Here is a 13,804-nt window from a genome sequence, read left to right on the forward strand (position 1 = left end):
TTCTATCTTTCACATCATCAAAATAATTGACTCAATTCAAACCAATCCTCAACGGATTAAACTCATTTCAAATATTTAAAGAATCAACTTCAAACATTACATTTCACAAGCCACACAACAATTCAGCCAAACCAACATCCATAGTCATTCGAGTCAATCAATTGATACATAAGGCAGATACAATCACCAAGTACACAATATCTCACATCAGTACCCATATGTAATAATTCCAATAATAAACTATAGTTTTTGGAAAGCGCCCCTACCTCAAAACGCAAATCCCATAATCCAAATGCCTCATAAGCCCTTTTCGCCTCAACTTGAAATCGAAGGCAGCTTCAAAGCACAGCCCCACACATTTTCGTAGCAACATAAACAGCTCTAAATTACAACGAGCAACCTCAGTTACTAAACTCTAAGAACATTAATACCGTAAAGGCTTTAATACACGTACGGGACACTAACGTAGGGCTTTCAAAACATAATTTCTTACCGGAATAACAAAACGAAGCAGTTGCGATTTCGAACCGGTCCCGGCAACAGCTCCAGCGGCGGCCAGAAGCTCCGGTGGATCAACTATAAAAACTGCACAGCATCAAAACCATCTCGAAAACCAAAAAGGCAGAAACCTCAAATGAAACCCTTACCGGCAACTTTTCCGGCGACGGCAGAAGTAGCCAGAACCTCTGGCGGTGGTTCCGGTGGCCTCAGAACTCTGGCAGTGACGCTGTCAGACTCCGATGGTGTTTCAGGGCAGCTCCGGTGGCAGAAAGGTTTTCCGGCGACCATACACAGCAGACCCCCAACCACAGCAGCAGCTAGGAGACCAGCAGCCATGGCGGAAGACTCTGACGGCACGGCAGCAAGGGTGGTGGAACCACCCTCCATCATCGTGCGACCTCTCTCTCTCCTTTGGGCTCTCTCTTCTGCGACGGGAAGGGCAGCGACAGCCTGGCTCCTCACGCGTGGCGGTCCGACGCGGTTCCAGATGGCAGAGGCGATAGGGAGCACTGTGGGTTCAGGAAACAGCGGCAGTGGCTCCCCGTCTTGCCCTCTGTTCACGTTCTCCCTCTCTCGGACCAGATCGGCGGCGATTGCGCTCATCAGCGACGGCAGTGAGGCGACACTCCTCCTCGCGACGGCGTCCTCCTTCCTCGCGTGCCTCCCCTCTGTTCACAGACCTCCATTAAAGGCGATGGCGAGGACCTCAACGGCGGTGACGAAGCGACTCCGACGGCGCACGAATCTTCTCCCTCTCGCCCTGCATTTCTCCCTCACTCTCCCATATGGCAACAAACAGCAGCGACGGCGCCTGTGGTACCCACCGGCGCTGCTCCCCCCTTTCCCCTCTTCCCTCTACAGCTCGCTCCCGATCTCTCTCTTCCCTTGCTTTCTCTCATTCCCATACTTTCATTTTTCTTCCTTTCAGTGAGCTGAGTGTCTGTGTTCAGGATAAGGAGGTTGCGGCTGCTGATTGGGTTAGGGGAAGAGAGCAACTGGTTAGGGTTTAGCTGGGGGGTTAATTTGGTAATTTAGACAACAAGAATTAGGGTAATAGGGTTAGTTTTGTAATTTCAAATAAAAGTAGGGATAGTATAGTAATTAGATATAAATTTTAATCCAACAATAATAATGTATAGAAATACCACTTGCTCATATTTCACATTTTATTTCCAATAAAATGTTCAAATCCAATAATTATAAATAATATGATTAAATCCTTTATTTTTCAAAGTAGCAGTATTAATATTTAAAATATTAATTATTTAATCCAAATCATATAGAAACCCTTATTATTTCACAACTACCAACTTTATAATTTGAATATAGAAAATAATCCAATAATTATAAAATTGGATAATAAATCATAACTTGTCTCAAATTCAATAAATCACAACTTGCCTTAATTATCTTTAATAAAAATAATTTCTGAAATTAAGGCTATAAATTTCTATATGATTTGAGACTTGATCATAAAAAGACTTTTCAAAGGTTCTGGGTCTTACATTCTACCCACCTTATAAAAATTTTTGCCCTCGAAAATTGATACAAGACGAAAGAAATCTCATAACAGTTCACCCTTGAACACATTTAGGGAAGTAGCAAAAATATCTCATCATTTAAACATATATACGATTTTCAAATACTTTGATAGTCATATGCATAAGGATGCATAGGTAGAAGTGTGAGTGCAAAACAAACGCTACAAGGTAAGATCAATTGCAAAAGGTGACATGGGTCAAACATGTGATAGTAAGGTAAGGCATTGAAGGTTATAAAACAGGATGAGGTTACAACGACGTGCTCAGCATCCGTATACTAATCTCATCTCAACCTCAAAGCTTCAACCTTCCAACTCCATCGAGCACTTTACAATCCCCATATCCAATCATAAGCCTAACAATCGCAAACCCGTTCGCAAGGAACAAAACACCCACAACTCATAACGTTGCACACCTACCGCTTCAACTTCCGTATACACATATCACGTCTTAAAGAACTAACGTATCGCGTTACTACGTCTACAAGTCGCACATGATATCAAAACAATTCTCGAGTCTACTCAGAAGGATACAAGATTTAGAAAAGAGAGTCGAATGTCAAGGATAGTACTCAGATTTGAGAGAATGTACCCAATTCCAGATAAACAAGGATACTCAAGCAAAGGAGTTTGCTAGAAATAAACCAATTGACCACTCCAAAGATAACCCTTGGATCCAAGAAATTCAATAGGACTAATAAGATGAGAACCAGCGCCTTAGTTCGAAACAAATTCAAGTTGAGTCGAAGAAGTAGGAGGTTTACAAAAAGGAATATCAAACCCAAGACAAAGCTCACAAAACTCAAGAGCACGATTAAAGGTACTTCCGAATACATTGTTCATAAAGGAACCAAAACTTGCGAAAAAACCACTTCGCAGTCTAAAAGAAAGGTTAAGCAACAACATCCTTCAAGAGAGTAACAAAAGCACAATCGTGGCTTTACTTCAATACAATTTCATGTTGAAATAAATCATGTAGAGCGCTAAGAGCTAAAATATTTCCTCAAATATCTTAGAAAGATAATTAGATGCACAACTTAACCAAAAGCAGTTCATAAAAACTCGGAAGTAAACAAATGCTTGTTCAAAAATTCTAAAAATTCATATTCAAACAAGCGTGTATAACATTTATAGCATGGACGTAAGAGGAAGTTAAACTCTCTTTAGAAAAGAAATTCCGAGGTAGAAATTTGCTTACAATTTAGTAAAGAAAATAAGTGGTGCGTTACAAACGAACCGATTTCCACTAAACAAGGAAGCTCTCCAAAACCTCATTTAAAATAGCGCATGCCAACTTTAAGAACAATTTTGTCAAAATCGAATAATGGTTTCACTCTCAATCAAGCAACAGAAAATAAATTCCGTTTAAAACTTCTTACAAGAGAATTTGAAACTTCTTTAAAAGGTTCAAAACAAGACTCCAAAAGTGTTCTTGAAATCACCATCTCAGAAGAACATTCAAGAAGTTTAAGATGTACTAAAAAGAAGTCAAGCCATGCAAGATAGGATCTTAAACCAAGATAGCTCAAACAAGATCCACTAGGCATGAGACATCAAACAAGCTTTCAATTGATTCAAAAGAATACAAAAGTCATAGAAAAAGACAACTCAACCATTAGTAATTTCTCAAGGATAAATCTTTGACTAAAAACTCTTGTAAAGACAATGAGAGGATAAACGGTGCATGAAATTGAAACAAATCAAGCTGACTCACATAAGATTGAGATTTACAAGAGAGGAAAAACCAAGATCAATAGTAATGTGCACAAGATGTAAAAGGTTAGTTAAAAACAAAGTCAAACATGACATTCATGGAGATGGAAAGCTTAAGAGAGAACGAGTCCGTTCATAAGAAGAAAGATACGAGTCCAACACTTTCAAAAGAACAACAATGGCATGAATCATATGGCATGCTAAATCAAACTCAATTCAAAATAAGTTAAGTAAAGCTTATCAAACGAAACTCAACCGAGACAAAAGTGGTAAATCCTTTATTTTCAAAATTTTGAAAAATATCTAAATACATAATCAAATGAAGATGTGCATTGGAACCATAGTAAAATTACTAGAAAGCCAAATTCTAATTTAAGGTAAATGCAGTTCCATAAACCAGTAAAAGCACAGGCGAGGCATTAGAAATAAATAGTTGTTAAACTGTATAAGAAATCTTCAAAGTTCCACATATAGATAAGTGTATATCTATTCAACAGCAATTTTTATAAAAATCTCAAAATTAGCTGTAATCACTGTCAAATAAGAGAAAAACTGAATCAACAAGTTCTCTAAGAATGAACTCGAAACCCGGAGTTAAAAGTCACAGCACATTAAGACAAGTTCAAGGCTATATCAAAGAATACTTGAATCAAGAAGAACTCAAACAGAGGAAGATAGATGCAACAAGGATCTTAAACCAGCATATGCACTTAAGGTCAAACAAGAATGCATATGGATAGAGGAATAGAGTTGAAAAATCAAACTACTTTTCAAAAAGGACTAGCAAACAAGAACTTCAAGATAGGATATAAAAGAACAGGTCCACTCGAACAAAATTCAAGACACACAACTGAATAGCCTCGAGAAATAGTTTCCAACTTTTCCAAAACCTGCGATTCGCTTTACTGAAAACTCGGATTTCATCTATGATAAGCCATCAGTGCTTTCATATACATAATTCACTAGTATTAAGCCGGCCAAACTTAATACCAAGAATTATGCAATGCGAGACTAATCAGCGTAAATCAATAGACCGTCATGTGCATAAAGCTCTAATTCTCGTCATTCGACAAGACCTAATACATGACAAACACTCAGAGTATGCAACTAAAGCATAGTCGGTCCATTCCTCAGGCTCTACAGGAAGGACTGCTCTGATACCATCTGTAACAGCCCAGACCACCCACTAGCACGATATTGTCCGCTTTGGCACACAACGCCTCACGGTTTTGCCTTTGATGATAGGGATGATAGCCAAAGTCCCCCACACTCACTCGTCAAAATGCGTCATGCTAGGGAGAGGTATCCACACCCTTATAAGGCATGCTTTGTTCCCCTCTCCATCTGATGTGGGCCTTACAATCCACCCCCCTAAGGGAGTCCAGCGCCTTCGCTGGCACATCGATCCGGGTTGTGGCTTTGATACCATCTGTAACAGCCCAGACCACCCGCTAGCACGATATTGTCCGCTTTGGCACACAAGGCCTCACGGTTTTGTCTTTGACGATAGGGATGATAGCGGAAGCCCCCCCACACTCACTCGTCAAAACGCGTCATGCTAGGGAGAGGTATCCACACCCTTATAAGGCATGTTTCGTTCCCCTCTCCAACCGATGTGGGCCTTACAATCCACCCCCCTAAGGGAGTCCAGCGCCCTCGCTGGCACATCGATCCGGGTTTTGGCTCTGATACCATCTGTAACAGCCCAGACCACCCGCTAGCACGATATTATCCGCTTTGGCACACAAGGCCTCACGGTTTTGCCTTTGATGATAGGGATGATAGCCAAAGTCCCCCACACTCACTCGTCAAAATGCGTCATGCTAGGGAGAGGTATCCACACCCTTATAAGGCATGCTTCGTTCCCCTCTCCAACCGATGTGGGCCTTACACGCGTCGGCGACGCTGTCGCGTCGCGTGCGAAAATCCTTTTTTTTTTTTTTATAATCTGAAAAATGCAGAATGCAGTGTTAATATGAATGTGATGCAAAAGTCCAGGTTCAATATAACAAAATAAAATAAAATTCAAAAACAAACAAAACTAAATAAAAATGAAAAAGGAACGATTATACCATGGTGGGTTGTCTCCCACCTAGCACTTTTAGTTAAAGTCCTTAAGTTGGACCTTTGGTGCGCTCTCTATTATGGTGGCTTGTGCTTGAACTCATCCAGGAATCTCCACCAATGTTTGTATCTCCAGTAACCTCCGGGGTCCCAAACTAAGCATGTAAAGCACTTAAGAAACTGCAAACAGATTCTTAGGCTCCCGGGGTGACAAATGTCATAGCAGATTCCAGGATCCCAAATCTTACTTTTACACCCACTTTTTTGTTGATCATCATGATTCCATCTGGGTGGCAAGCAATCTGAATTCTCACTGAAGTGTCCAAACAACTTCCTAGACCCATTCAATTGAGCTTTATCCCAACCTTTGCGTTTAAACTTAAAGCTTCCAACCATAATGAACCTTACAGGACAATTCTTACCACTGACCATCTTCCTCTTACTCTTAATGCCACAAAGAGTTCTAAGTTGACCATCCGTCTCCAGTAGCCCATATTCAAGTGGAATTAGAAAGCTGAGGGATATGAATTTTACCCACTTGAATGTTGTGAAGGATGATGGTAACTTAGGGGGAGGTATTTTTAATGAAATTGCAAGCTCCACTCCCTTGTACTTTTCTCTGATAATTACCACCTCTTTGCAAGCTTCTTCAATTTTAACCTCTTCCTCTTGGTAGCTTTCTTCCAATTCAATCTTCTCTTCATTGCTTTCCAAGGGCATGGGAGGTTGTGCTTCTTCTTCTTGAATCTCCATCTCTTAATCAACCTCTTCCAAGTCTTTAACTGTGATATGCCTTGGAGGTTGTACACCCTCCTTAGCATCAATTTCAAACGTCTTGGAAGGGGGTTCTATGACTGGACTTTCCCATGGAGGTTCTGCATCTCCTAAGTCTTCAACCACTTCTTCTTCTTCAATAATTCCGGCTTCCTCTACTTGTTCCAGTACAAAGTCATGCTCCGTACTGTTCATTGGAGTTTCTAGTATCTCCTTCATACTACGTTCTTCATTAGATTGTCCACATGAAGCCATGGGGGTTCCTTGAGTGTCCGAACGTCGGGAAGCTAATTGACTCATTATTGCTTGCCCCAATTGATGAATGGTTGCCTGACATCGATCCACTGTTTCTTTGAAACGATCCTTTGTCTCTTGATGCACTCGGCTTTCATAAATAGGATCATAGTGCTCTTGGATTGATGGATATGGAGATGGTGAATATTAAAGTGGTGGTTCTTGTGAGTAATTGGGTTGGAATTGGGGTGGTTCTATGTATGGTTCATATGGCTCATAAAGTGGTTGGTATGGTGGTTGAGGGTTAGGGTCATATGGAGGTGAATGGCGGAAAGGGGCTTGTGAGTTTGGTGGTCCAAAGTTATGTTGAGGAGGGGGTTCATAGGCATATGGTGGTGGTTGTTGATAATCAAAAGAGCGCTCACCATAGCCATTGCTTTGATATGCATCACAGAATGGTTGTTGATAGTCCAATGGAGGTGGTTGTTGCCATGAGGGTTGATCAAATCCTTGTGGCTCCTCCCATTTTTGATTGTTCTAACCTTGATGCCTATTTTCATTATAGTTTTCATTCTTAACAACAACATTGGAATCAAACTTGAAACCAGAGGGGTGAGAGTTCATAGTAATTAATAAAAATTAAAAACAAAATAAATAACAAATTTAAATTAAAAGGTTATTTAAATTTTTGAAATTTTGAAATTTGAAAATTTTTTAAATTTGAATTTTTAAAATTTTTAAATTTGAATTTTGAAATTTGAATTTCAAAATAAGATAAGATAAGAAAAAATTTTAAAATAAAAACCAATAACCTCTTAACTTAAGAAAAAGCAAAAAATAAAAACAAAAATAAAAACAAAAATAAAAACAAATAAACAAACAAAAATAAAATATTTACAATAACCAATAATAAGGCACACGTTTGCAATTCCCCGGCAACGGCGCCATTTTGACGTTAGGATTTTTGCCAGTAAAGAATTTCATAAAAACATTCGCGTTGTAGATATATTCTCTAAACCGACAGAAATTCCTTCATACAAACATTTTGGTTGTCACAAGTAACAAACGCCTTTGAAATTGATAACCGAGTATTCAAACCTCGGGTCGTCTTCTCAAGGAATTGCAGGGAAGTATGTTCTTATTATTGGTTATGCAAAGGTATGTTTTGGGGTTTTTTTGGATCAAGGTAAAAAGTTAGAAAAGCAATGGCAGAGGGAATAAAATAATAACAATAAACATAAACTCTTGGCAAGGTATTAGAAATTGGAAGTCCAGACCAAGTTATCCTTATCAATGATAATGAAAATTGAATCTTAATTTCACTTAGTTAACTGATGAGATATTTTGGTGAAAAATAAATTTCTCCCAAAATACCCAAAATTAACCGGCAAGTGCACCGGGTCGCATCAAGTAATAAAAACTCACGGGAGTGAGGTCGATCCCACAGGGATTGAAGGATTGAGCAATTTTAGTTTAGTGGTTGATTTAGTCAAGCGAATCGAGTGTTGGTTGGGTGATTTGTGATTTGCAGAATGTAAATTGCATGAAAGTAAAGAGTGAAGGAAATTAAATTGCTGAATCTTAAGGAATAAGAAATTAAATGGCAGAAACTTAGAGTGCAAGAAATGTAAATTGTGGAATCTTAAAGTGCAAGGAATGTAAATTGCTTGAAATGTAAAGGGGATTGGGATGTGGATTTGCAGAAATTAAACAAGGAAAAGCTAAATTGCATCAGACAGAAGAGTAAAAGGGAATTGGGATTGAACCGGATATGAAGCAGAAAAGTAAATGAACAGAAAAAGCAGTAAACAGGGAATTGAAATGGGAAATTTAGATCTCAGGACCCAGAGACTAGAAAACCAAGTCTAGATCTCAATGCCTTCCTAGATCCAACAAGAACAATTGCAAGGAAATTGTAAATTGCCAAGAAATTAGATGAAGAACAATTAACCGGAAATGAAATTCAATTAACAGTAAAGAAACAGAGAGATCCAAGATTGAGATTGAAACAGAATTTCTTCAATTCTCCAATTCAAGATCCAAGACAAGTGTAATTGAAATTGAAAGCAATGAAAGCAAAGAAATTAAAGTTCAAAAGCTCTCCGAAAGCTATTATGAAAATTCTAAAAGGAAAAGCTCCCCGAAGAACTTGAATTCTATCCTATTTATACACTTTCAAAAATGATCTTCAAGCCTTGAGTTAGGCCTTTACTCTTGGTGGAATTGGGTTGAAAGAGGCCTTGGTTGATTGCTCTTGAAGTTTGGAGAAGAACCGAAGTGAACCAATTGAACCGGTTTTGAGGTTAGCAAAAGTTGGACCAAAAGTTTGAGCCAAAGTTAGGGGTCTAACTTTGGCTCCAACTTTTCATAGCAGCAAACACATTTTACTGGTATGAACGTTGGTGCCAACGTTAGGGGTCTAACTTTGACCCTAACGTTGGCCTTGCCTTGTATGCTAGTGGCGCCAACGTTAGCCTCCAAGTTAGGGGGCTAACGTTGGCGCAAACGTTGGCCCTTCTCCCTTTGTAATTCATGTGCCAACGTTAGCCTCCAAGTTAGGGGGCTAACGTTGGCGCAAACGTTGGCCCTTCTCTCTTTGTAATTCATGTGCCAACGTTAGCCTCCAAGTTAGGGGGCTAACGTTGGCGCAAACGTTGGTGCCCAGGGGAGATCTTCTCAAGTTCCAACGTTAGCCTCCAAGTTAGGGGGCTAACGTTGGGGCTAACTTTTGCTCCTCTTCCTTGAATATTCATGTGCCAACGTTAGCCTCCAAGTTAGGGGTCTAACGTTGGCACAAACGTTGGATGGCCAGGGATGAAATTTCAAGTTCCAACGTTAGCCTCCAAGTTAGGGGGCTAACGTTGGGGCTAACTGGTAGCACGAATCACGAATCACACTTTTCACAACGCGTGCCACTGACCAGCAAGTGCACTGGGTCGTCCAAGTAATACCTTACGTGAGTAAGGGTCGAATCCCACGGAGATTGTTGGTTTGAAGCAATCTATGGTTATCTTGTAAATCTTAGTCAGGAAGTCAATTATGTTTATCAATTGAATTGTGAGTAACCAGTAGAGCATAAATTAAAAGTTACTTGTTGTGCAGTAATGGAGAATATGTTGGAGTTTTGGAGATGCTTTGTCCTTTGAATCTCTGCTTTCCTCTGTCTTCTGATTCACGCACGCACGTCCTCCTATGGCAAGCTGTGTGTTGGTGGATCACCGTTGTCAATGGCTACCTTCCATCCTTCCAGTGAAAACTACGCTCACGCGCTCTGTCACAGCACGGCTAATCACCGGTTGGTTCTCGATCTGGTTGGAATAGGATTTACTATCCTTTTGCGTCTGTCACTAACGCCCAGCCTTCAGGAGTTTGAAGCTCGTCACAGTCATTCAATCATTGAATCCTACTCGGAATACCACAGACAAGGTTTAGACTTTCCCGATTCTCATGAATGCTGCCATCAGTTCTAGCTTATACCACGGAGATTCTGATTAAGGAATCTAAGAGATACTCATTCAATCGTATATAGAACGGAGGTGGTTGTCAGGCACGCGTTCATGGGTTGAGGAAGGTGATGAATGTCACGGATCATCACCTTCATCACAGTTAAGCGCGAATGAACATCTTAGATAGGAACAAGCGTGTTTGAATGGAAAACAGAAATACTTGCATTAATTCATTGAGACACAGCAGAGCTCCTCACCCCCAACAATGGGGTTTAGAGACTCATGCCGTCAGAGAATACAAAGTTTAGATCTGAAATGTCATGAGATACAAAAAGTTGTTTAAATACTAAACTAGTAGCCTAGGGTTACAAAATATGAGTGGACTATGATGGATGATGCAGATATCCACTTCTGGGGCCCACTTGGTGTGCCGGGGCCCACTTGGTGTGTGCTGGGGCTGAGATTTCGTGCAGAGGCCATTTGTGGAGTTGAACGCCAGTTTTTATGCCAGTTTGGGCGTTCAACTCCAGTTTTTGATCCTTTTCTGGCGCTGGACGCCGGAATTGGGCAGAGAACTGGCGTTGAACGCCAGTTTACGTCGTCTATCCTTGTGCAAAGTATGGACTATTATATATTGCTGGAAAGCCCTGGATGTCAACCTTCCAACGCAATTGGAAGCATGCCATTTCGAGTTCTGTAGCTCCCGAAAAGCCACTTTGAGTGCAGGGAGGTCAGAATCCAACAGCATCAGCAGTCCTTTTTCAGCCTGAATCAGATTTTTGCTCAGCTCCTTCAATTTCAGCCAGAAAAATACCTGAAATTACAGAAAAACACACAACTCATAGTAAAGTCCAGAAATATGAATTTTTCCTAAAAACTACTAGAATTAGACTAAAAACTAACTAAAACCTACTCTAAACTATATGAAATTATCCCCAAAAAGCGTATAAAATATCCGCTTATCACAACACCAAACTTAAACTGTTGCTTGTCCTCAAGCAACTAGACAAATAAAATAGAAGACTAATAGGTTGAGAAGCAATAATATCTCAGAGTTCTTGATTGAAGCTCAGATTTTAATTAGATGAGCGGGACTAGTAGCTTTTTGCTTCTGAACAGTTTTGGCATCTCACTTTATCCATTGAAGCTCAGAGTGATTGGCATCTATAGGAACTCAGAATTCAGATAGTGTTATTGATTCTCCTAGTTCAGTGTGACGATTCTTGAACACAGCTTCTTTATGAGTCTTGGCCGTGGCCCTAAGCACTTTGTTTTCCAGTATTACTACAGGATACATAAATGCCACAGACACATAACTGGGTGAACCTTTTCAGATTGTGACTCAGCTTTGCTAAAGTCCCCAATTAGAGGTGTCCAGAGTTCTTAAGCACACTCTTCTTTTTGCTTTGGACCTTGACTTTAACCGCTCAGTCTCAAGTTTTCACTTGACACCTGCACGCCACAAGCACATGGTTAGGGACAGCTTGGTTTAGCCGCTTAGACCAGGATTTCAGTCCTTTAGGCCCTCCTATCCACTGATGCTCAAAGCCTTGGGATCCTTTTTAATTGCCCTTGCCTTTTGGTTTTAAGGGTTATTGGCTTTTTCTGCCCCTTTTTTTGTTTTTTTTTTTTTGTTTTTTTTTTTTTTTTTTTTTGCAAGCTTTGTTCTTTGCTGCTTTTTCTTGCTTCAAGAATCATTTTTATGATTTTTCAGATTATCAATAACATGTCTCATGTTCATTATTCTTTCAAGAGCCAACATATTTAACAGTCTTAAACAACAAATTCAAAAGACATATGCACTGTTCAAGCATTCATTCAGAAGACAGAAAGCATTGCCACCACATTTAACCAATTAGAATTTGTTTTATTTAAACTCGAGATTTTATTGCTTCTTATTCAAAAGATCTACTATTTTATTCATGTTTAATGATGATGAGAAAAATAAACTATAGCTTAATTGGAGATAAAATCAAAATAGATACTAATTACTACTATATGACTCCTAAGGTAAAATTAAAATAAGAACAGTTATCACAGAGTTAAGGCTAAGATTAGAACTCAACAACCTTGAGGTTTGGGAAGTGGATGTTCCTCTAGTCTGTGAGGTGCTTGGTCCTTCAAGAGAGAATTTCTGGCGCTTCAGTTCCTTTAGGGGCCATGATCTTAGTGATCACGGATAAGCACACCAAACTTAGAGCTTTGCTTGTCCTCAAGCAAAAGAAAAAGAAGGAGATGGGTAGAAGGAGAGCTCCTCCCCTCCATCCTGGCGTTTGAACGCCCAAACACTGCCTGTTTTGGGCGTTCAACGCCCAAATGCTGCCCTCCTGGGCGTTCAACGCCCAGTTGTTGCCCTTTTCTGGCGTTGAACGCCAGATAGCTATCCTTACTGGCGTTTTCTTGCCAGTAAGCTCCCTATCTCTGTTTTGTGTGTAGCTTCCTTCTGTAACCCTGTAAACTTATGCAAATGATTCTTTACCTTAGTGTCAGTGAACTTTATATAAACAAATAAAAATAAAAATAGGGCAAAATGCTTAGAGGATTGTTGCCCCATGGCTGGGTTGCCTCCCAGCAAGCGCTTCTTTATTGTCTTTAGCTGGACCTTGCTGAGCTTTTAATCTAGCTTCAGCCTTGAGCATTCTTGCTCAGTGTTGCCTTCAAGATAATGCTTGATTCTCTGTCCATTGACAATGAACTTCTTATCAGAATCAATATCTTGAAGCTCCACATAACCATATGGTGACACACTTGTAATCACGTATGGTCCCCTCCACCGGGATTTCAGTTTCCTGGGGAATAGCCTGAGTCTAGAGTTAAACAACAGGACCTTTTGTCCTGGTTTAAAAATTCTAGATGACAGTTTTCTGTCATGCCATTTTTTTGATTTTTCTTTATAAAGCTTGGCATTTTCGAAAGCTGTGAATCTGAATTCCTCTAGCTCATTTAGCTGGAGCAATCGTTTTTCTCCTGCTAATTTGGCATCTAAGTTTAGGAATCTGGTTGCCCAGTAGGCCTTATGTTCCAGTTCCACGGGCAAGTGGCATGCCTTACCATACACGAGTTGGTATGGAGAGGTCCCTATAGGGATCTTGAATGCTGTTCTGTAAGCCCACAGAGCATCATCCAAGCTCCTTGCCCAATCCTTTCTACGGGTATTTACTGTCCGTTCCAGGATTCTCTTTAATTCTCTGTTAGAGACTTCAGCTTGCCCGTTGGTTTGTGGATGATATGGAGTGGCCACTTTGTGGCGAATTCCATACCGAACCATGGCAGAGTAAAGCTGTTTATTGCAGAAGTGAGTGCCCCCATCGCTGATTAACACTCTAGGGACACCAAACCTGCTAAAGATATGTTTCTGAAGGAACTTCAGCACTGTTTTAGTATCATTGGAGGGTGTGGCGATAGCCTCAACCCATTTTGATACATAGTCAACTGCCACCAGAATATAAGTGTTTGAGTATGATGGTGGGAAAGGTCCCATGAAGTCAATTCCCCATACATCAAACAACTCTATTTCCAAGATCCCTTGTTG

General features: G+C 40.2%; 1 protein-coding gene across 1 annotated transcript; it reads right to left on the reverse strand.

Moving 5' to 3' along the window:
* Positions 1-262: 262 nt before the first annotated feature.
* LOC148567820 (uncharacterized) lies at positions 263-888 on the reverse strand. Its single transcript, XM_088484624.1, has 3 exons — positions 648-888; positions 494-585; positions 263-415 (listed from the first exon to the last, which is right to left on the reverse strand). Exons 1-3 carry the CDS (start codon positions 886-888, stop codon positions 263-265), a joined length of 486 nt encoding a protein of 161 aa, XP_088340750.1.
* Positions 889-13,804: the final 12,916 nt, after the last annotated feature.

Source organism: Arachis ipaensis, chromosome B4 (assembly GCF_059453495.1).
Source record: "Arachis ipaensis isolate K30076 ecotype BB chromosome B4, ASM5945349v1, whole genome shotgun sequence".
NCBI lineage: Eukaryota > Viridiplantae > Streptophyta > Magnoliopsida > Fabales > Fabaceae > Arachis > Arachis ipaensis.

Bases quoted from the DNA above. Each gene is read 5' to 3' on its own strand.
- LOC148567820 (XM_088484624.1), bottom strand. From the start codon at position 888: ATGGAGGGTGGTTCCACCACCCTTGCTGCCGTGCCGTCAGAGTCTTCC. The intron at 586-647 runs GTAAGGGTTTCA...GATGCTGTGCAG, and splicing joins CGTCGCCGGAAAAGTTGCCG to TTTTTATAGTTGATCCACCG. The intron at 416-493 runs GTAAGAAATTAT...TAATGTTCTTAG, and splicing joins TGCTTCGTTTTGTTATTCCG to AGTTTAGTAACTGAGGTTGC.